This window comes from Callorhinchus milii, unplaced genomic scaffold, assembly GCF_018977255.1.
Source record: "Callorhinchus milii isolate IMCB2004 unplaced genomic scaffold, IMCB_Cmil_1.0 Scaffold2, whole genome shotgun sequence".
Taxonomy (NCBI): Eukaryota; Metazoa; Chordata; class Chondrichthyes; order Chimaeriformes; family Callorhinchidae; genus Callorhinchus; species Callorhinchus milii.
Window position 1 is genome coordinate 52,491,978 of NW_024704743.1, and position 22,328 is coordinate 52,514,305.

Genomic DNA, 22,328 nt, shown 5'->3' on the forward strand with positions numbered 1-22,328 from the left:
GCCATGGCTGCTCCCTCCACTCAGCAAACACAGCCTACTTCTCTCTGTTGCCTTCAATACTTCTCCATCGTCCCCCCTCCCTGCTTCACCTCCAGTTCTTCTTTCTTAAAGTAGATAAGTCACCTGGTCCGGACGGGTTACATCCTAGGTTACTGAGGGAAATAAAGGTGGAAATATTGGAGGCTCTGGCCACAATCTTTCAATCCCACGGTATTAAAGGGACAGTGGCAGCATGGATACAGAAATGGCTGGGAGACAGAAAGCAGAGAGTGGTGGTAAGTAGTTGTTTTCTAGACTGGAGGGAAGTGTGCAGTGGTGTCCTCCAGGGGTCGGTATTGGGAACACTGCTGTTTTTAATTTATACAAATGACCTGGACTTGGGTATAGTGAGTACAATTTCCAAGTTTGCAGAAAAGTAGGACTAAGTTAGGAAAAGTAGTGAACAGTGAGGAGGATAGTAGCAGACTGCAAATGGACATAGACTGGTAAAATGGGTTTAACATGGAGAAATGCAAAGTGATGCATTTCGGCAGGAAGCTAGGACTATTCTCCTTGGAGCAGAGAAGATTAAGAGACTTAATAGAAGTTTTCAAAATTATGAGGGGATTCAATAGGTCAAACAAGGAGAAATTATTTCCACTGGCGGGTGGGTCGGTAACCCGAGGACACAGATTTAGAATAGATGTTAAAAGAAACGGGAGGTGAGAATTTTTGTCACACAGCGAATTGTTCAGATCTGGAATATGTTGCCTGGAAGGGTGGTGGAAGCTGATTTGATAACTACTTTTAAGAGAGTAGACAATTATTTGGGAAGGACAAGTTTGCAGAGCCATGGGGAGAGTGGGATTGAATTGGATTGCACTTTTCAAAGAGCCGGCACAGACACGATGGGCCAAATAGTCTCCTTCCTTCTATGCTGTATAATTCTATGATTCTAAGTTTTGCTCTTAGGTATTCCAAAGGCTTCCCTTAATCTTTTCCAATGGGTTCTTCTCACGCTCCCCAAACTATCCAGAACTCTGCAGTCCATATCATCTCCTCTACCAAACTCTATCTTTTGAAGATTTGAGCACTCTGAGACACCCTCTAGTGTGAAGGGCAAAATATAAATGCAAGTTATTGTTGTATTTTCTTTTGTGAAATAACATTAGGGGATATCAATAGGTAGTTCAGGACTTATGTGCATGCAACTGGTGGAAGGAGAACTAGACAGACATTGGCCTTTTTTTCCATCTAGCATATCTTGGGAATCGAACCCGGGTCCTCTCACTTGCGAGGCAATTGCTATAACCAATTCACTACAGGACACTACCTATTTCAAATGTAAGGATTATATTACTCTTCTTCAGTTTGTAAATGATGGTAACTAAACTGTCTTATTGAAGATGATATGAACATCAAATGGTGGTTTCCTTACATGTTCTTACCACCCTCTATACTCATGTTGCAGAAGTCTCTTTCCTCTCTAACGCTTTTATATTCAATGTTCTTTTTGAATATGTGCTTTAGCTTTTTTTTCTACATTATATCTGTCCTGGCATTGCTGATTTAAATCTCACTAATCCAGCTCTATCGTCTTCCCTCATATTTTCAACCACTATTATATCCTACATCCAGTTTCTCACCTGCTCAGCTTTCCCTCAGTGAAGTACTGATATGGTATTACCACCAATTGTTTTCATTCCTAAATTTACAGCATTTATCGCTGTCCACTATACCTTTACACAACAGGAATGATTTCATATTTGGAATTCAGAGTACAAATGGATGTTCATCATTGTCACTTTAATGTACTTTTATAAAGTGATTTTAATCAATTCTTGCAAGCATTTAAACTACAAATGATTTCATTCTGCACATTATACATAGGTAAACTGGCTGTCATCCAATCATGTGAATTTTACAAGTCATTTCATTTAAGACAATTAAAATTTAAAATTTTTACCCCAAAGTAATTCCATTCCAAAAATCTCAAATGTTCCCAACTCAGTCATTCTACTAGAAACAGTGTAGTTACTTCAAACAAAAGTAAAAAAATATTGCTTGGTTTGTAAAAACATCCATGCAGACGTGATTCTAGCATTCAAGAACTAAATACTTGTTTTATCTTACTTGCATATACCCTAAACAAACGATATTCAATGACTGTTCAGGAAGGAAAAAAGAATGCTTTCACAGAAAGCTTTTTCCATTATATCCAGAAAGCATAGGCATTTGCTTCAATGCTAAGCTGAATATCCCATTAATATACAATTAATGGATTAATGTTTGACAAATATTTTCAAGATAGTCCAATGTTTGTAAAAGCTGTCATTAGCAAACAATAATCTTAGTCATTGTGACTCTTCTGATATTTCTTCAAGCGAGTTTGTTCTTTCATCTGAAGAATCACTGTCTGAATCTGTACTGACAGAGTCCAAAGCTAGGGTAACTTTGCCTTGATCGTCCAAAGGAGTAGCTTCTGATACGTAAGCTTGTAAGATCATCGCCAGTCTCTGTATCCCTGTGGTGGGAAAGGTACAATTTATAAACAATTTAATTCAGGTTACATTTTAAGATGCTGTGGCAAGAACGAAATATGCTTCTCATTTCCTCACCCTCCTCCCTCTCACCAATTTTCTCCATTCCCTTCTGCCAAGGTATTTGCTCCTTTTTCCTTCCAATTAGGGTAAAGGTGCATAGACATTCTGCTAACGGACTATTTAATGAGGGGAGGAAAGGGAAAATTACATCTGACCTTAATCCAGTCTTTTAACTTCACACATACTTTCCAGCAGGGGTCAGTAATGATCAAGAACAGGAATCTGGGCTGACTTCCTCCTCAAATGTTGCTCCCAAGCCATTACCTCAGGTGAATGAATACTAAATCGGTCCCAAATGACAGCCCACGGTTGGGTTTTGAATCACCAGTGGAACACAAACAACACCTCCCTATTATGTCTGCTTATGTCCGAACAAAACCAGTACAAAAATCCTTAACAGTATTTTTGAAAGGCAATGTTATATTGCTGCGGGAATGCTAGCAGTTCACATGGACCTCCCATGTTCCATCTCCTGAAAGGAAGAGAGATCCAGCAACCCCTTTCCATTCTGAAGAGCCACTCAGTTGCTGTAGAAATCAATGTTTCCAGTGTTAAAGAATACTATACTAAATCTGGGCTCCAGTATAAACTAAGATTATCTTGCATTATTGTGGAGGCCTGTAGCTCAGAGGTTAGAGCATTCGCCTGACAAGCGAGAGAACTGTGTTCGATTCCCGACAGGACGAAACGGTGGGCAAGTTTCCACGCCTCTGTTTACCTAGCAGTAAGTAGGAACCCATTTGTTGGTCTGGAAACTTCATTCCACGACTGATTGTGGGACACTGCTGTCTGCAATTGGCTGCTGTGTTTCACCCACAAAATATGCAGTCAATTCACTTTACAGTATATTCTGTGAAGTGCTTTGAAATGTCGAAGATGTGATAAGGTGCTATATTAAACGGAAGGATTATTATACTTCTAATATTGTTTATCTAACTGATATATAAAGCTGTGTTCAAAATTACTGAAATCTACTCAAGTCCCACAATCAGCTTGTAGTCAACATTGTAGAATTTGTAGAAATATTTCAAATTAGTTCCAATGAATTACTGCTAAAATACATGTAGGAACAAACAGAGAAAGATACTTCATCTTCATCTGTATGGCGATGGGATCTTTAACGAGCAAAGAACAGGCAGGTGGGAACTCAGTCGAACATCTTATCCAAAGGATGGGACAACACATTAGCTCCATAACTTCCTGACCCAGAAATAAGAATGTTAACTACTATAGAAAAATAGGGCTCAGAAATATTATGAGACTAATTTTTCTCAAAAATACATTAGCATGGCCTAATTGGTTACACTATCACCTCTGAGTCAGAAGGTTGAAGCCCTATGTAGGGACTTTTCAACTCAATTTAAGACTTCAATGCTAGGGGAGCACTGCCTCGTCAAAAGATATCAATCCTTAGAATCAGACGTCTTAAAGATCCCATGATACTACTCAAAAAGTAAAGTGAGTTTCTCCTGATGTTCTGGCCAAGAACCCTCTAGATAAAATTGGTCATTCACTTCACAGCTGCTTGTACACTTCAATGTTGTGCACAATTGGCTGTAACATCTGCCTACAGTTACTATGTTCACAGTAAAATTCTATGAAGGGCTTCTTCCTGTAAAGAGTCACTTTGGAGTTACTTGGCAATGGAATGTCAGAATCAAACCATCGTGGTAGACTTGGCTGTCTGGTTTCTGAGCCAGATGGCTATGCAATACTCTGACAGCCCAGCCAGTCTGGCCCATCGGCAGGACCTAGAGGGGCAGGGATTCTTCCCACTCAGAAACTATTAACCCTGCAAGCCAAAGCCCTAATGGACAGGGAGGTCCTAGCTGGACAGGCAGGAGCAAGCTTGCCAGACAGTGCCTTCAATGGCAAACTATGCAGTTTTAGCTGATTAAATAGTAGTACCCTAGCCCACACTTTGGGATCCCCAAGTCTTGGCTTTGACAGCCAGCACCTAATACTCTGCATCCTGCTTACTCTAATTCTAAAGAGTACATGTGGGATTCCAGACACTGGAATTTCCATATGCAGGTGGAATACACACAACTTAGTCTGGTTTGGAAACTCTTAAGCATGGTGTTGGGTTTTCCACATGCATCAAGACACCCAGCTGACCAGAAAAAAAAACTAATTACGTAGTAAATCTGGGCCCTAGGACCCAGCCCAGTAAATTAGCTTTCAAAATATTGAATCTCTAATTATCCCTTATAATTTAAAAAAAAGCATTTTAATTTTCTTTAAATAGTAATTCTAAAAGGTGGCAATGTATTTTTGAGCGTTACATACCCAAATGTATCTTGTCAGCAGAATCTGAAAACACCAGTCTGAACCACCCAGGCTCACAACAGTAAAAAGCTCCACCAGGGCTGATGTAGAGCTTTTCGGCAATGAATTTCCACCAGAGTTCCATTTCAGCTTCAAAGGTTTGAGTAACCAGGAACTGGAAAGAGTTCAACAAAAATCAGGGCTTCCTGAATACTGAAAAAGTTGACTTTCCAATAGTACAAATAACACAAACAATGGTTATGCATTCATAGATATTCTGAATTCCCCATCAATATGGCTCGTGTGGGCAACAACACTTAATTTTGAGGATGAGATGGGAGAGCTGGATCCGATAAATGGCATGCGGACAGTACAATTTCAGTGTGCCAGTCATGATGTGACACTGCTTCAAGCAGCTCAATAGTACATTGCTCACAATCACCAGATACCAAAAGAATCACCAAGAGATCAAACAATGAACCAGGAGACATTGTTGCCTTTAGACCTAACAGTCAAACAGTCAGATATCAGGGCAAATGTCACTAACATAACTTCCTTACAGTATTCCTTTAATTACTGTACTACTGACACTGCAGGCGACATGTTTCATAAAGCAAGCTCTGAATTACAGAATTACTGGAATGACTGATATCTAGATTACTATCTATCATTCCATTCAAAGTTTTCAAAAATTCAACAGAATCTTACACAACCATATTGTAACACTGTTCCCACCCCCAGTTGGGTGCCCATCCAGCAATCCGAATGTGTCTTTGGGTCACCTTCCCAACATGAAGTGTTATATAAATGTACACTGTATTGTTTCTTAGATTTTAAGTGAATCAAAGCAGTCATTCGTAGCTCGCCAATATAGCCTTTTCCCAATAAAATTATAGTTAGGGCACAAAAGTATAGTTGGGAACAAATGCATTATCTTTTGTTCAGGAGAAAAACAGACCCAATAGACATTACTCACTTCACCTTCCTCTTCAAACATGCCTAGTCACTTACCCCTCTCCCAGCTTGGTGTCAAGCTCTGCCACTTAAGTTCAACCCCACACGAAGGGCAATATATAAATGCAAGGTATTGTTGGGTTCCACAGGCAAACAAAACAAGCATTCAGCTAAAATTTCTTATAAACTTTTAGCCACAATTTGGTTAGTAGGCATAAGCTAATTTTTTGTGGATACGTACTTTTCTAAAATCAGCCCAAACAAATAACCCTGCCGAGCTCCGAAGAACTGGAATTCCAAGTGAAGTCAGACCGTCAACAAGAATGTGACAAGCTTCTCTCAGTCGCCTTCGGTTTGTTGGTAAAAATGTTTTGTTTATCCACTCTGTATACAAGAATAAAGAATTACATACACACGCATATATTCAAACTACCCCCTCCCACCAAAAAAATCCATTGAAGGGATTATTTTCCTTAGAGCACAGAGAAGTTGAGGGGAGATTTAATAGGTGTTCAAAATTATGAAAGGTCTTGATTAAGAGTAGAAAAGGAGAAGCTGTTTCCTCTAGCAGGTGGGTTGGTAACCAGATGACACAGATTTAAGATAATTGGCAAATGAACCAGAGGGGAGACCAGGAGTTTTTTTTTAAACCCAGAGAGTTGTTAGAGTCTGGAATGCACTGCCTGAAAGGGTGATGGAAGCAGATTTGATAATAGCTTTCAAAAGGGAGTTAGATAGGTACTTAAAAAGGAAAAAATGGGCTATGGGGGTAAGAGCAGGGGCGTGGTACTAGTTGATAGCTCTTTCAAAGAGTTGACAAAGCATGATGGATCGAATGGCCTCCTTCTGTGCTGCAAAATTCTATGATTCCAAGGTAATTTTCTAAACTGACCTCGATCAGCAATTAGCTGGCTCAGAATGTATTGAACTGGTCCAGGGCAGCTGTGAAAACTGGCCAATTGGTTAAGTGCCAGGCGGACCTCTTCATTCCTTGTATGCAAAGCTGCAACTCTCATCCCACACATGACAAAATCCTTTACAAAGGGAGGACAAAAAAAGTTTAAATAAAGTTCAGATTTAAAACTGTTACCCATAAACTTACACATGAAACATTATTAGCTTCAACATTTGGATAGTTTTATTGTGTGGAATTCACAACTACATTATCCCACTTACCATTGGTCTTCATTTAAAAGACCAATCAACCAATTGGCCACTGTGGCAAATTTATATAAGTGCATTTAATATAGCACCTGATCATGTATTCGAGATGTCTTAAAGCGTTTCACAGAATATATTGTGAAGTGAATTGACGCTATATTTTGTGGTCGAAACACAGCAGCCGATTGCCACAGCAATATCCCACAAACAGTCATGGATTGAGTGACCAAATTCTTTTTTTGTGGGGGGGGAATTAGAAAGAAAAAAGAGATGGAGGGGATTATTACATCCGGAAAGCAATCCACCAACCGAATAACAATCGCTTCCTACTTACTGCTCGGTAAACAGTAAGGAAACTTGCATAAGATTTTGCCCTGTCCGGGAATCGAACCCTGGTCCTCTTCCTTGCAATATGAGCGTGCTAACCACTATGCTACGGCACTCCACAAAATATAAATATATATTCAGTATAAATAAAACAAATATATATTTGTACTCCAATTATGCACCCTGTTTCCTTATCCATAGGGCAAATAATTGATCACTCCCTATATTAACCCTTGGTGAAAAAGAACTCCAACATACCTTACTAAATCCCCACATAAAGTGAATTTTTTCTGGGTCTGGTGGACTGGAATTAAACAGAAATTAATATGTTCATGTATATAAGAAGACATTTTTCAAGACATCATTGTAATAAGGATTATATGTTAGGAATTTAATAAAAACTGGATTGACAGTTTATCCTTCATTGGACAGTTATAGATTATTATTATAGGACTTGTAAAATTGTAGACTTCAAATACCATCCAAATCAGCGAAAAAACACTACTACACATTTTAATACTTTCCATACTTACTTCAAACTGAGAACACTGGTGAAGGTGCTGTCATCATATACCGACAACATGTAAATCTCATCCACTATGACGTGCAATTTATGTCTACAAAATGAGCAAAAAAATAGAAAAATTAGAGGAATTTCAAAAGTGACACAATACCTAACTATTTTCAAAGTTAACTACATTGCAAAAGTGTGCAACTGCATTGCTTACCCTAAAACTGACACCCTAAAATGCCTCTGTACTCCAGCATCCTCAATAAACACCCAATTGACTTACCAATTTTAATCCATTAAAGGTCTTCTTGGGCTCTCTCACACATCCATGCACATGCACACACATACAGACTCACACACAAACACACACATACGTAACGCAAGATCATGGCATTATAAACGACTAAGATCCTTATACACACACTGAACAACTCTTGCACACAGTCACAGTTTAGTTACCCACTTTTTCCAAGCATCATTCTTTAAAAATAGTTTATGCATCAAAGCAAAATAATGACAGGCAGACAGCTAATATATTTCCGTTAGCCTACTTCACTTGGTCCTGGAGGTTAGTCTTTCTAAGATGGGAGTGATGACATCACCAAGGGAACAGAAATGACAAGAGTCAATCTTTGTAAGGGAGTCAAATTAACATGTACAGTTCTCATCAAATGATTCTGGAAACTTCTCTAAATAATGACTAGCTCTGTACTAATGTTAATTTAGTTCTCCCTCACACTTCAAACTGTTCCTTCAATGAGTTCACCAGCACAATACTAAATTAAAAAACAAAGATGTCCATAATTCTATTTTCCCTTACTTCTTAATATGACTTTTAGAAAAATCCCAGCGTTTCTTTCTAACCTGCCCTAAACAAGCTGAAAATACTCATCAAGAATAAAATATATATATTAAAATACTAGTGCACCTAGTATTTTATTTTCTTCTTAAGGGTAATCACCCTCTATTCGTGTCCCATTTTCTCTCCTGGTTATTTTCAGGCCATGCACCAACTGCAGCCAGAAGGCTGGCTGGGGAACCTGCACTCAGGCTTCCACCAATGCCATGCTGAGCCAGCCACCAGGAGGTATGAGAACAGACGGAGGACACAGCAAAATGCCTTTAAATACATATGCTGTTTTGCCCTGCTGATTGTTAATAAGTCTGGGTATGCTCTAAAGGCTTTGGTAATCACCCTGTTTAAACACCTCTATTGTACTGCACTTCTACTTTACTGCAGTCCTGATCCTGCAGAAATTTGATTTGTAATTAAATTAGACGTTTTTGTCCATGAAGTAGCCAAATTTATAGATCTGGTCTTCCATTAAACACATACTAATCACCCCCACATATCCTGTGCAGTGTAAAATTATGTTCCACATTATTCCTTAAATTGTACCACCTATTGTTTTACACACTGTTTTATTTTCCCATTGCATATCCCAACACCTGACACAGATCAGACAGTAACCTGCTCCCAGGCCCATCTGCACTGCTCCTGAGCCAACTGCTGAAAATTGTGCAAGTCGACTTATTCTCTGATTTTCTCTACATGTAGGGAAACACCCAACAGTCAAGCGAACAGCCTCTGTACAGAAAATCACTGGGGTGAATCTGCAACCCACCGTGACACAGTATGCTGGAACACAACACACTGTACCACCAAGGCAAGCTGAACGTTTCAAGCCAAAATATAAGACATCTTAAAATTCTCTAGAATATATTCCTAATAGAGACCACTCTTATTGAAATTTAAACGTAAATTTGGAGACCTAAATCACCTACAATTTCACATGCAAATATAGTTTGATCAGGACTGCAGGGTGATTACCAAAGTTAATTTCGTATTGAAATTTTCAATATGAAAACATTGCAGCCCAAACAGTGTCGGGACTCAAACCTGTGCGCAAAGTCTAGACACTCTTTCAGTAAGTGTGCAGGGTAAATGTCCCCTAACGGATTGTGAGGGTTGATCAGGATTAAAGCTCTGACTCTGATGCCCTGAAAAAAGAAAAACTGATAGTCGAAGACGCCGAGGATGTGAGAAAGGGGCAGCGAGTCTTCTTTGTCGCCACCCCTTATTAGCAAACAATCACCATCAAATTCTACCATGAACATCTGTAATCCTGTCACAATTAAGCTATTTCAGAAAAAATACAGAGTGCCTGCCCCAGCTAGTTAGAAAAATATCTCCAGCACTTTTTTAAAAAAATGATTCAATTACTCAGACATCTTAGCCTCCAGTAGTTTAAGTCTATCTCCTCCTTGTTTAAAATGTCACTTGTAGATTGTTCAATCTGAAATACTACCTCCCCCCAGCCCAGCAACACAACCTGACCTAAAAAATAAACTAACTAGCTGAGGCACTGCTTATATAATTAGAGCTACCAAAATCACTGTATAAGCAGAAAAATTATTTCCAATACAATTATAGCCTAGTTTGTATGAACATGCCAATCTGAATAAACATTCAATGTGTTTCCAATTTCTTAAATGATCCACCTTGTTCAAAAATTCTAGGAGGAATACAAACTAAACAGGAGTTTCAACATGCATCTAACAGTAACTTGCATTTATATAGTAGCCTTCACTTAGATTAGTATCTCAGAGCCTTTACAATGGCGGGGTTACACATCAAGCAATTGAGAAGGGGGAGGTGACCACAGAAGAGTTAGGAGGGATTTAAAGATAGAGGTGACAAGGAGGAGGGATTGAGGCAGGAAGTTCGAGAATAATGACATAGTGGCTGAAGGCCTTGATGGCCACTATGTCACTATGAATAGGGACATAGTGGCCATCAAGATGCCATGGGCTGTGCAGCAAGGCTTGTGGCAGCAAAGGGGACAGACAGAGGAGAGCCAGGAATGCGCAAGTTAGAAAGACAGGGAGATTCTAGGGCATGAAGGAATTTGTTAGGTAAGGGTGAGGATTTTGAAATGCATCCATTGGGAGCCAGGGAAGCCTGGCAAGAATGTGAGTGGTAGACATGGGAGTTTGGTATGGGTGAGGATGTGGGCAGCATTGTTTTAACGTGCTGAAGCTTGTGAATGGTGGAACTAGGGAGACCAGCAAGGCATGTGTTTGAGAAGTTAAGGTTTAAAACGACAAAGCTGTGGATGAGGGTTTCAGCAACATTTGGGGTGAGGTAGGTTTGGAGGCAGGCAATGTAGCGGAGTTGGAGGAATGCAATCTTGGTCAGAGATCGAATGTGGGTCTATCGTGTCTCTACCAAGACATGGAAATATCTAGTTACAGTGAGTTTTATTTGAAGAAAGCACCAAACTTCTCTCCTCTCCTCCCAAGAGGTCAAGAACACCAAGCGAAAGCAGAAAATGATAATAAACAACGTTATTTGAGATGACTAAAGGATTTGGATCAATTAAAATTCATCTGTTGCCCATCCAATTAGAAACATTGACATTGTAAGGATACATTGTAGGGCATAAGAAGCACAGCAGATTATGGTCACACAACGAAGAGGTGGGTATTAAGAGAGAAAATAAAATATTTCTAGTCATTTAACTAACTCAAAATTAATATTTTGTAGTAGATTACAAAAGCATCTAGCATATGAAAGGTACAGATCATTTTCTTACCACGCCTCAATCCATTACTCTAGCTCAGAGGTTCTCAAACTATGGGGTGTGCCTCCCAGGGAAGGAGCGGATGTGCGTCAGGGGAGGTGCCAGTTGCACACCTCCCAATAGTCCTAGGTTTTGCAGGACTGGCCCCACGTTCTAGCAAAGTCGCTCCCGCGACAACCAAACACCGTGACAATGCTTCCCTCTCCATGCAGCAATCCCAAATTCCACAACTTTGCACAGAGAGGAAATAAGTTCACGCCTCCCACTGATAAGTTAGGACTGATGGAATATTGTACTGACATAATCTATAATTATTTGGTGTTAATATTTCTAAAATGCGTGTGCAGTTTTAGTTACTGTAAGTGTTATTCGTTTTGAACAAAAATGTGAAATAACACAAAAGGTGCTTTATGAAAAAAATTAGTACATTTAAGACGCACTCTTATTATAACTATATTGATCAAAGCCTTTCTACAATATCATTCGTATTCTTTCAAAGTACAGTATAGGATTTTCAGTTCTTTGTGTTGCCTTAGTAAACTATGGGAATGCACAATTTTTTTCTTAGCTTAGGGAGGCTCACTATGACAAAGTTTGAGAACCTTTGCTCGAGCACAATATACACAGCAACATTTAATCTCAAATGTTACTACTTATCAACAGTTTATCATTTATGAAACCGGAAACACAGCTTATATTTGGCCGCAGATACCCAAGATAGTTCAAACTATAATACAACTCTAATGATAGTTTGCCAGTTGCAAAATTTCGAAACGAGTCATTATCTGGAAAACAAAAGTATTTGGTTGAGTTAGTTTCCCCCCTTTCTGCTCTCCTCCTCTCCTGAAGGCACTGACTCGTCACTGGTATACTATTTGATGGGTACTGGAAGTACCTCCTCCAGTACCTCACCCAAACAGCCACCCTTCAAGTGTGAGCCTAGATAGTACAGTGAGCATTGGTGGGCCATTCAACTGTGGAGGTTATCACAGACGAGCCCGATCCTGTCTTCATACAACAACCACACCTTCCAGCAGGGGTTACTGGATAACAATCAGGAGAGGGAACCCAGGCTGATATTTTTTTCTCCCCGCCCTTACCCAGGGTTTTGAGGTCAATAGTAGCTTCCCAACTGCTGCCCCGGCTGAGATCAGGAAACTCAGCACAAATCAGAAATCAAACACGTGACTTTCTGGTTTGTATAGCTTAGTGCTGCATTAAGCAGTGTCATTAGCCACTGAGCCATCAGAGAAATGATCACATTTTATATTTCAATCCCCAGTGAAATAAAACTCCCACCATTAAAAAGGACAAATTTCAAATAATGTAACTTAACACTTTAAAAATAATCTCTATAATCATTTTGCAAATGTAACATTACTAATTATCCAATATAGTTAGAGTGAAAAATAGAATGTTCATGCATTACAGAAATATTTAGGGGAAAAAAACAAATTTCAACTATGCTCTGTTTTTTTTACTCTTAAAAAATGCTGCAATAACACTTGAGTATTAAAAATTAAGTCATTGTAACATTGTTGCACTTTTTTAAACAATTGTCAAACATCAGCACAACGATCTATTCATCACATCTGCAGAAACCCAACACGATTCAGATAGATTGTGTGTGTGGTTTTTTTTAAAAAAGGAGGAATCTTCCCCCACTCCCCACTCAAAATGTGTATTCTTTTATCTAAGGCGGATACTTAACAGGTTCACCTAGGTCATACTTGCTGAAGAAAATTATTGCAATAAGGTTCCACAATTAAAATGTTTACTTTTAAAGCAAACAGGCTTGGTACAGGTGCTTGAAACTTAAATCAAAAGCAACAATTTAAGTCCTTTCTTTCTACTGAAAAAGTGTTTTAATCCTTTATTTTCAAGAGGGTAAACATATACTGTTAAAGTAGTCAATTGCTGCAGTCGTATTAAACTAAACTAAACCCTGTTCAATAAAATAATAATAATAAATAAAATGGAACGGTTTATGTAAAAGTCACCTGTCTCCATCACCCCTATTGACATTTTAAATCCCTTTTCGGGTACAGTTTTATACAGACACTGGTCACAATCCAGTATGTAACCTAAGGGGGATCCCATCACATCTCACCGATGCCCATAAGGGGACCAGACAGGCGACGTGGGGCAGTACCTATTCCACCACAAACTTGTTCTTAGAGAATATATTTTTGGTATTTGTCAAATCCCAAATAATGCAACAAATTACAATAGAATAAAATTTACATTTATCCAGTGCCTTTATTGTTGGGATGATGTGAAATGAAATCTGATTTGATCAAAGAGAGTTTGTGGTATTTCTTAACAGGTACTTGTTAGATTGCCTACTGCCTGCAGGAATGTAGAACATTTTGCAACATGGGTTGATAGGATATGCTTCAAGTTATCTGAAGGTAACTATTTGAATGCTGACTATTTTAAATCCCCCAAATTCCAGAAATTATAATACAAAAACATTTATATAGCACTTTTTTTGTCAGGATGATATAAAATGAAACCCCATTTGATCAAAGGCAGTTTTTTCTAATATTAACTATACAAACAGAAGGCAGTTATATCAGTACAGTAACTTGGACATTCAAACCTCACATTGTATAGTTCTTAATATACTGATTAAACAAGTTGCTTTTGATTTAAACAAACTTGTACTTCAAGGACATGGAATTGTTAAAAAAAAGTTACTCAGTTTCTTTCAGCAGGTTGGAAAAATCTGGATCCATTTTTGTAACCAAGATGCTCAGAAACAATTTAATTCTACAAACAATCTTTCAGAAATGCTTCGCAAGAAAAACATAAAAAACAAAAATTTCCTGGTTTGCAGAAGAATACTTCCAATCAAAGAAAAACCTAGCATAAAAATAAAAGTTAAAAATGATTTAAAGTCATTCACCAAAATGAAAAACCAAAAATGTATGCACAATTACAAAACGGCATAAACTGACATCAGCATTCTACTGTATGCATATTGCTTATCAAAATCACTTCTTTTAATCCAAAATGCTAGTGCGTATTCCTACAATAACTCTCATCAAATGGATTCTTACCACCAGCTTTAAATATAAATGAGTTCTGTTCTGTGAAATTTGTACCATCACTGCAGAAATTTACTTCAAAAGTCATGTTCTCACTCTCCCTTTCTTTTTTGGAAGATTTGTAGTCAACAACTCATAAAAGCAACAATTGCATACATCTAAAACAGGGCTGAACACTGCACCTAGTTCACATAGCAAAAGCATGACAGGTACTTTATTTTTTCTACCAGTTTAGCCAGTTGGATTGGATGTAGTCTATTTAATCACAAGAATTAATAGAACCAAATGTAAGATGCAGTTAAGCGATAGTTGGTGCACAGCTAATAAACAGCTGAATGAAATTTTGTACTTTGAGTGTCTCCTAAAAGTAATGAATTTTTTTTCCCCACTGGAAACAATAATAATCATGTCTTCGAGACATCTCAAAGCACTTCACAGAATATACTGTAAAGTGGATTGACTGTGCACTTTGTGGGCGAAACGCAGCAGCTGAATTAAGGATATATAAGCCCAAGTAGCTAACATGCTATTTATAGAATAAAATAAACAGATGTGTATAAAATAAACAAGTCTGTTTAGTCTCTGTAGCCAGGGGAATGCTGTAGGAGATCTAAGGAGGGGAGAATAAAAAAATCATTTAAATGGGAGGGTGGAATAGGGCGTTTTTATTCCCTAGTTTGTTTTAAAATAATGTTGGGGTTAGCTCTTCATGACCTAGCAAATCAAGTAAGTTTCCTGTTGATTGTTAAAATATTAAAAATAACTTATAAAAAGTATTTAAAATGTCAACTTCCTCACATACTTTATAAACGTAAGGGTGTACAAGTTTATGGAGAGTTGGTTTTGTCACATTTCAGATGGACCAACATGCAATTAATAGCACAATTGCTTTTCACGGGCTTATAAGTAGCATGCGTAAATTTTAATTACTTTAGAGAATGCAATCTGCCTGCAAAAGCTTAAAAATTAGTCTTTGTATGAGATCCACTTAGACGGAAGATGAACAGAATAGGGGTTGTTGCAATTTTAATACATACAATGGTAATATCACAGCTCAAACTCTCAGCCCTGTTTCAATGGCAATTGTGCTGATACCAACAATGCTTGTATGGCAATTGATTGAACTGTATAATCCATCTTCTTAAGATCATACTGCTTTACTTCATTATGCAACTGTAACCATGAAGCATCACTGGCATAAAAACACAAGTGAGTTTAAGCATTGCAAAGCATACCTGCTCCATGGCATTCTGCAATGCAGCTTCCAGTTTTTTCACTGTTAACTGAAAGGGACAACTTTCAGCTTCTGACACCTAGAAATTCAAAATTGAATTGGTTAAGAAAAAAATGCCACATATCCAAACAGTTGATTCAGAGATATAGTATTGAACATTTCTATTTACATACCTTACTATCCAAGGGTACGTGTACAGGCCGAACTTCCCCGTATAGCCACATGTCAGGATTCACACCACCAAAATATGGAGTTGGAATAAGGTAACCATCTTTTTAAAGGAAAGGGAAAACATCTGGCATTATTGGGAGTCAAAAATTAAAATAAGTGAAGCAAATTAAAAATAATCATTACATTTACCTCCAGGATCAAATAAAACAGTAGAAAGTGCAGCAAAGATGGAACAACATCCATTCATGACTACAATCTAGAAAAGGCAAAATGTTTGAAGTCAATACCATCAGTGAAAAGTTTGTTCATTTTTTTTTAATCCCCTTTCACAACCCCCACCCTCAGTCACCACTGAACACCTAGCTTCAAAGGCTAAAACTCTCTGAGGAAACGTTTGGCACGATCAGTACCAATACTCTAGTGCCTGTTCTGGAATGGAACAACTAGCTTCTGCTCAGTGCTCTATCTAGTGACCCAGGAGATATAACAAAGCTCCCACAATGATGGGAAATTCAAGAGGCAAGTGCTCCTGAGCCTTAAATTCATGACCACAGGCCTCTTTACATATAAATTCCAATAAATCGCCCCAAGCCAACCAAATGATCTCCAACACCTAAATTAATTAAGTAATGATCCTCATTAGTTGGCGTCACTTTTATGATCACTTATAACCATCTGCAACAATACCATTGCCTTTCACTACTACTTAATTGTTCTGAACAGTTCTATGGTCTATTCTACTCATACAAACAGGACACTGAAAAACAAGACACCAGCTTCTGAGCTACAAAGATAAAAGCAGAATAGACCATATTTCTACGAGTTAAAAGCAACTTGCGAGAAATAAGTCTTTGCTTAGCCTTGTTCCTTCAATTTGTATCGAAGGAATTCACCTGCATTTAAAAAAACTGGTTGGAAAAATAAGCTGTAAATTGTATTGTATTTCAGATCATCAACACAAATCTCTTAGCTACCACTTTATACCACAATATGTTGAACACTAAAAGAGTGGAGGAAAAAAAACTAAGTCTATGTCTCCAACCTGCTTCCCTTTTACTTCAATGATTTTTGTCACTTTAATCGGCATCAAGTAAACATTTAGGCCAAAGTAGTTATTCATTCCAAAAAAAGTACACCCTGAAAGGGTAATTAAATACAAAAAGCAAATTCAAGCTCCTTACATGCTCTGGATTCAATGCCTTTGGAGCTCTGGCATATTCAGTGAGAAACTTGGCAATTTCTTCTCTGAAACTAAAACGCAGTTAATGTAGAAAACAAAAAGCACCTTGTCAACTTGCATTAAACATACATTAAGTCAAGCTAAGTGTGGGGAAAAAAAAGTTACCTGAAAACCTCTAAAAACCCAATGTTATACTTAATATGCTAACAAAAATCATTTTAAAGAAACATACACTGAAATGTTGCTAGTGTACACATCTTGAAGATAAGAAGTGCTCAAGTCTCAGATAGTTACGTTTAGTCAATGTCAAACATAATGTCTTCGATTCTTCATGGCTCACAACCCTTAACAGAACCACCCACTTGAGCAAAACTGAGTTCCTATTTGAGGACAATTGTACAATTTAATAAACTGAAATAGCTTGCTTAATTTATTTTATGTGTTTCCACACTTAACAGACATAACATTTGGATAATTATTGCCCCACGGGCACAAAACGTGTATGAAAACTCAACATAAATCCAGATGTTATGCTTTTTACCACTGGTATGTTATGAATGTCTCAATTTAGTAGACACAGCAAATAGCTATCACTGTATTTGCTTATTTCATTTAAGATTGGAAGAATTTTCTAAATCTGCCAAGTGAAGTTAATAATAATCCTTGCATTTGAATATAGCCTTATGTTGTTGAGACATCTCAAAGCACTTCACACAATATACTGTAAAGTGAATTGATTGTATATTTTGTGGGTGAAATACAGCAGCCAAATGTGCCCAGCAATGTCCCACAACAGTCATGGAATGACTGTTCCTTTTTTTAAGGAACTAGGACAATAGGAAACGAAAATTAGAACAGGGAACAAGGACTACTGAAGAGAAACTACTAATGATTTTCAACTTATTTGAACAGAAAGCAATTCCTATCCAGTTATAATCTACGATAGCCAATATTAAACCAAGGCGCTCTTTCTCACATCAGTTGTAAATCTTAAATTCGAATCAAAATGCTCTATATGGGCAAAATAACCAGTGAACATTAGACACATCGCGTTTGCCAACATCGGCCACTAATGGGATTTCCCATTACATTTATGCTATGTTAAAGGTTTAAGACAGGTCTTCATGTATAGGACCTTGGCAAAGATGTACCAGCCTTGAATGTGATTCTACTCGGATGTTCAGTGACAAAGCAGTGTAATAATCCTAATCCTTGCATTTGATATAACGCTGTTCACGTCTTCTAGACGTCTCAAATCACTTCACAGAATATACTGTGAAGTGAATTGACTGTATATTTGTGGGCAAAACACGGCAACTAATTGCGCACAGTAGTGTCCCACAAACAGTCGTGGATTGAGTGACCAAATTATTATTTATTTTCTTGAGGGATTATTATCAGGCGTGTGGAGTAACAAAACTTTCTATGGTTTCGCCCTGCCGGGAAACGAACCCAGGTATCTCGCTTTCGAGGTGAGTGCTCTAACCACTGGTCTCCAGTGTACACCAGAGCATTGATCTGTCACTAATATTTACCCCATGATTTCCCAATTTATCATTTCTTTGTTGGCTATCCAGCCATGATTAAAGGAGGGCACAAACAGTCCATGGAACAAGAATCATTGGAAAGTGGATTATATCAATCTAGAGCACAATTCTGAATTATCTATATATATGAAGGTTTTCTGGCGCTTTGTGTTTCTTTGTACAACTTACATTTGTTAGGTCCTATAAAAATATAAATAGATCTCTAAGAGCTAATCCAGTTTCAAAGTAAATAAGGGTAAAGAAAATATTTTTCTTTAAAACACAGAACAATCTTGTGCTAACACATGCCAATTGCTCTCCTTACCTCTCAGTGCCTTGAACATTGGAATACTGTAACAAATGAGGAGCAATGCACTTCTTACAAGAAGGTCTGGTGAGCTTTAAAATAAACAAAGACCATCGTGTTCACAAACAAGCATCAGAAAAATGTTGCAAAATTAAGTGTTTTTTTAAACAAAAGCATCTATTGCATTACAAAATTGTCACTGAGAAAATTGGCTAATTTCAATTTTTAAAAATGATGTATTATATCACATCTTCTCTTAAGAAAAGCCATTGAATTCATGTGTTAATGCAACAAAATCCAAAGCTGGAAGTCAGTGATCTTTTAAGAATCAGACCTCACACCCCTCATTATCTCAAAAATATTGTAGGATTTTTTATGGCCTTTTTATATACTCACCCGTTTTTCTATCAAATCAAAACACAGTTTGTTCTCGCTGGTTCCCAAATTCAAAACGCCCTGGAGGATACCAGAAGAATTATTTATTAGAATCTTACTTGCAAATCCAACTGTACCCTGCAATCCCATTCAAAAATCAGAAACTTACAAGGTGGCCATTTGGCACATCATGTCCAGGCTCACTCTTTTAAAAACATCTCCTTTCAATCCTATTTATCTGCCCCCGGTCTCCCCCCCACCTCCCGCCCCCAATCTCTCTCTCTCCCTCCCCCCCGCCCCCAATCTCTCCCCTCCCCCCCATCTCTCCCCCTCCCCCCCCCCCATCTCTCCCCCTCCCCCCCCATCTCTCCCCCCCCCCATCTCTCCCGCTACCATCTCTCTCCCCCTCCCCCCCATCTCTCTCCCCCTCCCCATCTCTCTCCCCCTCCCCCCCATCTCTCTCCCCTCCCCCCCTCTCTCCCCCCCCATCTCTCCTCCCCTCCCCCCCATCTCTCTCCTCCCTCCCCCCCCAATCTCTCTCTCCTCCCTCCCCCGGCCCACCATCTCTCTCCCCTCCCCCTCCCCCCATCTCTCTCCCTCCCCCCCATCTCTCTCCCCTCCCCCCCCATCTCTCTCCCCTCCCCCCCCCCATCTCTCCCCTCCCCCCATCTCTCCCCCTCCCCCCCATCTCTCCCCCCTCCCCCATCTCTCCCCCCTCCCCCCCATCTCTCTCCCCCTCTCCCCCCCATCTCTCTCCCCCCTCCCCCCATCTCTCTCCCCCCTCCCCCCCATCTCTCTCCCTCCCCCCTCCCCCCCCATCTCTCCCTCCCTCCCCCCCATCTCTCCCCTCCCCTCCCCCTCCCCCAATCTCTCCCCCTCCCCCCCCCAATCTCTCCCCCCTCCCTCCCCCCAATCTCTCCCCCTCCCCCCAATCTCTCCCCTCCCCCCCAATCTCTCTCCCCCCCTCCCCCCCCCAATCTCTCCCCCCTCCCCCCCCAATCTCTCCCCCCCCCCCAATCTCTCCCTCCCCCCCCATCTCTCCCCCCTCCCCCACCATCTCTCCCCTCCCCCCCATCTCTCTCCCCCTCCCCCCCCCAATCTCTCCCCCCCCCATCTCTCCCCCTCCCCCACCATCTCTCCCCCTCCCCCACCATCTCTCCCCCTCCCCCACCATCTCTCTCCCCTCCCCCCCCAATCTCTCTCCCCCTCCCCCCCAATCTCTCCCCCCCAATCTCTCCCCCTCCCCCATCTCCCCCTCCCCCCAATCTCTCCCCCTCCCCCCCCATCTCCCCCCCCCCCAATCTCTCCCCCTCCCCCCCCATCTCCCCCTCCCCCCCCAATCTCTCCCCCTCCCCCCCCAGTCTCCCCCTCCCCCCCAGTCTCTCCCCCAGTCTCCCCCTCCCCCCCCGCAGTCTGTCTCTGACCTGCGGGTTGCTGAGCTCCTCATACGGGTCCCTGGTGTACATGGCGAAGCCCCTGGCCAGGAGGCCCTGGTTGGCGGCGATGCGGGCCCCGCGGGCGGACACCAACCTCTCGGCCGACATGGTCACAGGCGGAAGAACCGAAAACCGATTAAAATCGCTGACTCGCGACGACGGCCAACCCCCGCTCCGTGACGTACTTCCGGTCCGTCGTCACGTGGAGGAAGGCGGGAGGAAAGATCCCGCTCCGTGATTGGTCTGTCACTGAGATTGACATCTGTCACTGGCTCCGCCTCGGTCCTTCCTGTTTGGAAACCAGAGGACACGCCCCCCCGGGGGGGGGAGGGGAGGGGAGGCAGGAATGAGGGGGAGGGGGGGACATTAATTTGGTTCTGCATTTTGTTCTTGTATCTATGTATCTATGGCCCCTGCATTAATGTGCAGTTATTATATTGGCAGTGTAATAAAAAAAAGTAGTGCCTCCGTCACATTGGTGGTGCAAAGCGTTTTGTCGTGTTTTCTTGTGAGGCGGGTGTGGAAGCCGCAGCCTCCCACAAACTGCCACGGCATGAATGACCAGTCTTATCTGGAGGGGTTTTCACGTCATCTTAACCCCTCCCCCTCTGGACTTCCTCCCGCAACCTGGGAGGCCGAGGACAACCCCGGGCTCCTTTTCTCCCATCGCCAACCGTCTCCTCCACCCACCCTCTCACGCCTCCCCCATCCTCTCCAAGGCCGATTGCAAGAAGATGCTGGACTTCCTCGAAAGCAAAGTCGGGGGGATTCGCTCAGCTGTCTCTGCCCTTCCGACTACTAACCCCACCCCATCTCACCCCAGCTCTTACCCATTCATCCCTCTACACCTTCAAACCTGTCTCCCACTCTCTCACCACCATTATAGCCCACATGAAACCGACCACCTGCTCCCTCGATCCCATACCTTCCCATCTCCTTACCTCCCAGCTCCATCTCCTTGCCTCCCTACTCACAGACATTGTAAACCTCTCCCTGTCCAATGACACCGTTCCCACCACTTTAAAAACAGCCATCATCACTCCTATCCTTAAAATAAACTCCCTGGACTCATCCCTACTCTCATCTCCAACCTCCCTTTCCTTTCCAAGGTCCTGGAACAAGTCATTGCTTCCCAGCTTCACTCCTTCCTCTCCATGAACCCCTCCAATCAGGTTTGCTGGTTTCACTTTTACCTGTCCTAACATTTTCACTACATCTCCTGTAACAGTTTCTCTTTAGTTCATTGGGACACCCTCCCGATGTGAAAGGCGCAATTTGCTGTTGTTCTCCTGCTCAGCTCACAACAACGGACTCCTCACTAATCCATAGGCACCAATCACAACCTTCCTGGTTGTTCTCTCCAACTCACAGAGAACTTTGTGAAATCTCATCACTTTTGTCAACCTGTAACTCTCTCTTAACTTTTCATCCAGACTTTGACCAAGTTTACTTTCCAACATCGTCCCCTCACTCCAAGAATGAGTGACTAATCTATCCACCTCTCAAATAGTTGTGGGAAAGAGTACTAAAGGGATTTCTGGTAGTCTGTTTTAATGTTTAGCCTCACTCCAAAAAAAAATCAGATTGTGTGGTTTGCAGTGTTTGTTTTTTGTCCATTTGGAGTTTCAATGAGCAAAATGACAATATTTAAATATTGAATAT

The 22,328-nt window shown here is 40.6% G+C and overlaps 1 protein-coding gene across 1 annotated transcript; it reads right to left on the reverse strand.

Annotated features, from left to right (window-relative positions):
- Nucleotides 1-1,768: 1,768 nt before the first annotated feature.
- LOC103184831 (1-aminocyclopropane-1-carboxylate synthase-like protein 1) lies at nucleotides 1,769-20,836 on the reverse strand. Its single transcript, XM_042331861.1, has 14 exons — nucleotides 20,655-20,836; nucleotides 19,252-19,311; nucleotides 18,874-18,947; nucleotides 17,024-17,093; nucleotides 16,032-16,098; nucleotides 15,845-15,942; nucleotides 15,673-15,750; nucleotides 9,704-9,804; nucleotides 7,826-7,909; nucleotides 7,551-7,596; nucleotides 6,697-6,838; nucleotides 6,046-6,188; nucleotides 4,872-5,025; nucleotides 1,769-2,503 (listed from the first exon to the last, which is right to left on the reverse strand). Exons 1-14 carry the CDS (start codon nucleotides 20,772-20,774, stop codon nucleotides 2,334-2,336), a joined length of 1,407 nt encoding a protein of 468 aa, XP_042187795.1. The 5' UTR covers nucleotides 20,775-20,836; the 3' UTR covers nucleotides 1,769-2,333.
- Between the last annotated feature and the right edge of the window lie 1,492 nt (nucleotides 20,837-22,328).

What these genes read in the sequence shown, in the direction of transcription:
- LOC103184831 (XM_042331861.1), bottom strand. Translation starts at nt 20,774, where the DNA reads ATGTCGGCCGAGAGGTTGGTGTCCGCCCGCGGGGCCCGCATCGCCGCC. An exon ending in AGGCATTGAATCCAGAGCAT is followed by an intron (nt 16,099 to 17,023) that starts GTAAGGAGCTTG and finishes TGCCTTTTCTAG; the next exon opens with ATTGTAGTCATGAATGGATG. An exon ending in TGCTGACAAGATACATTTGG is followed by an intron (nt 2,504 to 4,871) that starts GTATGTAACGCT and finishes TTCCCACCACAG; the next exon opens with GGATACAGAGACTGGCGATG.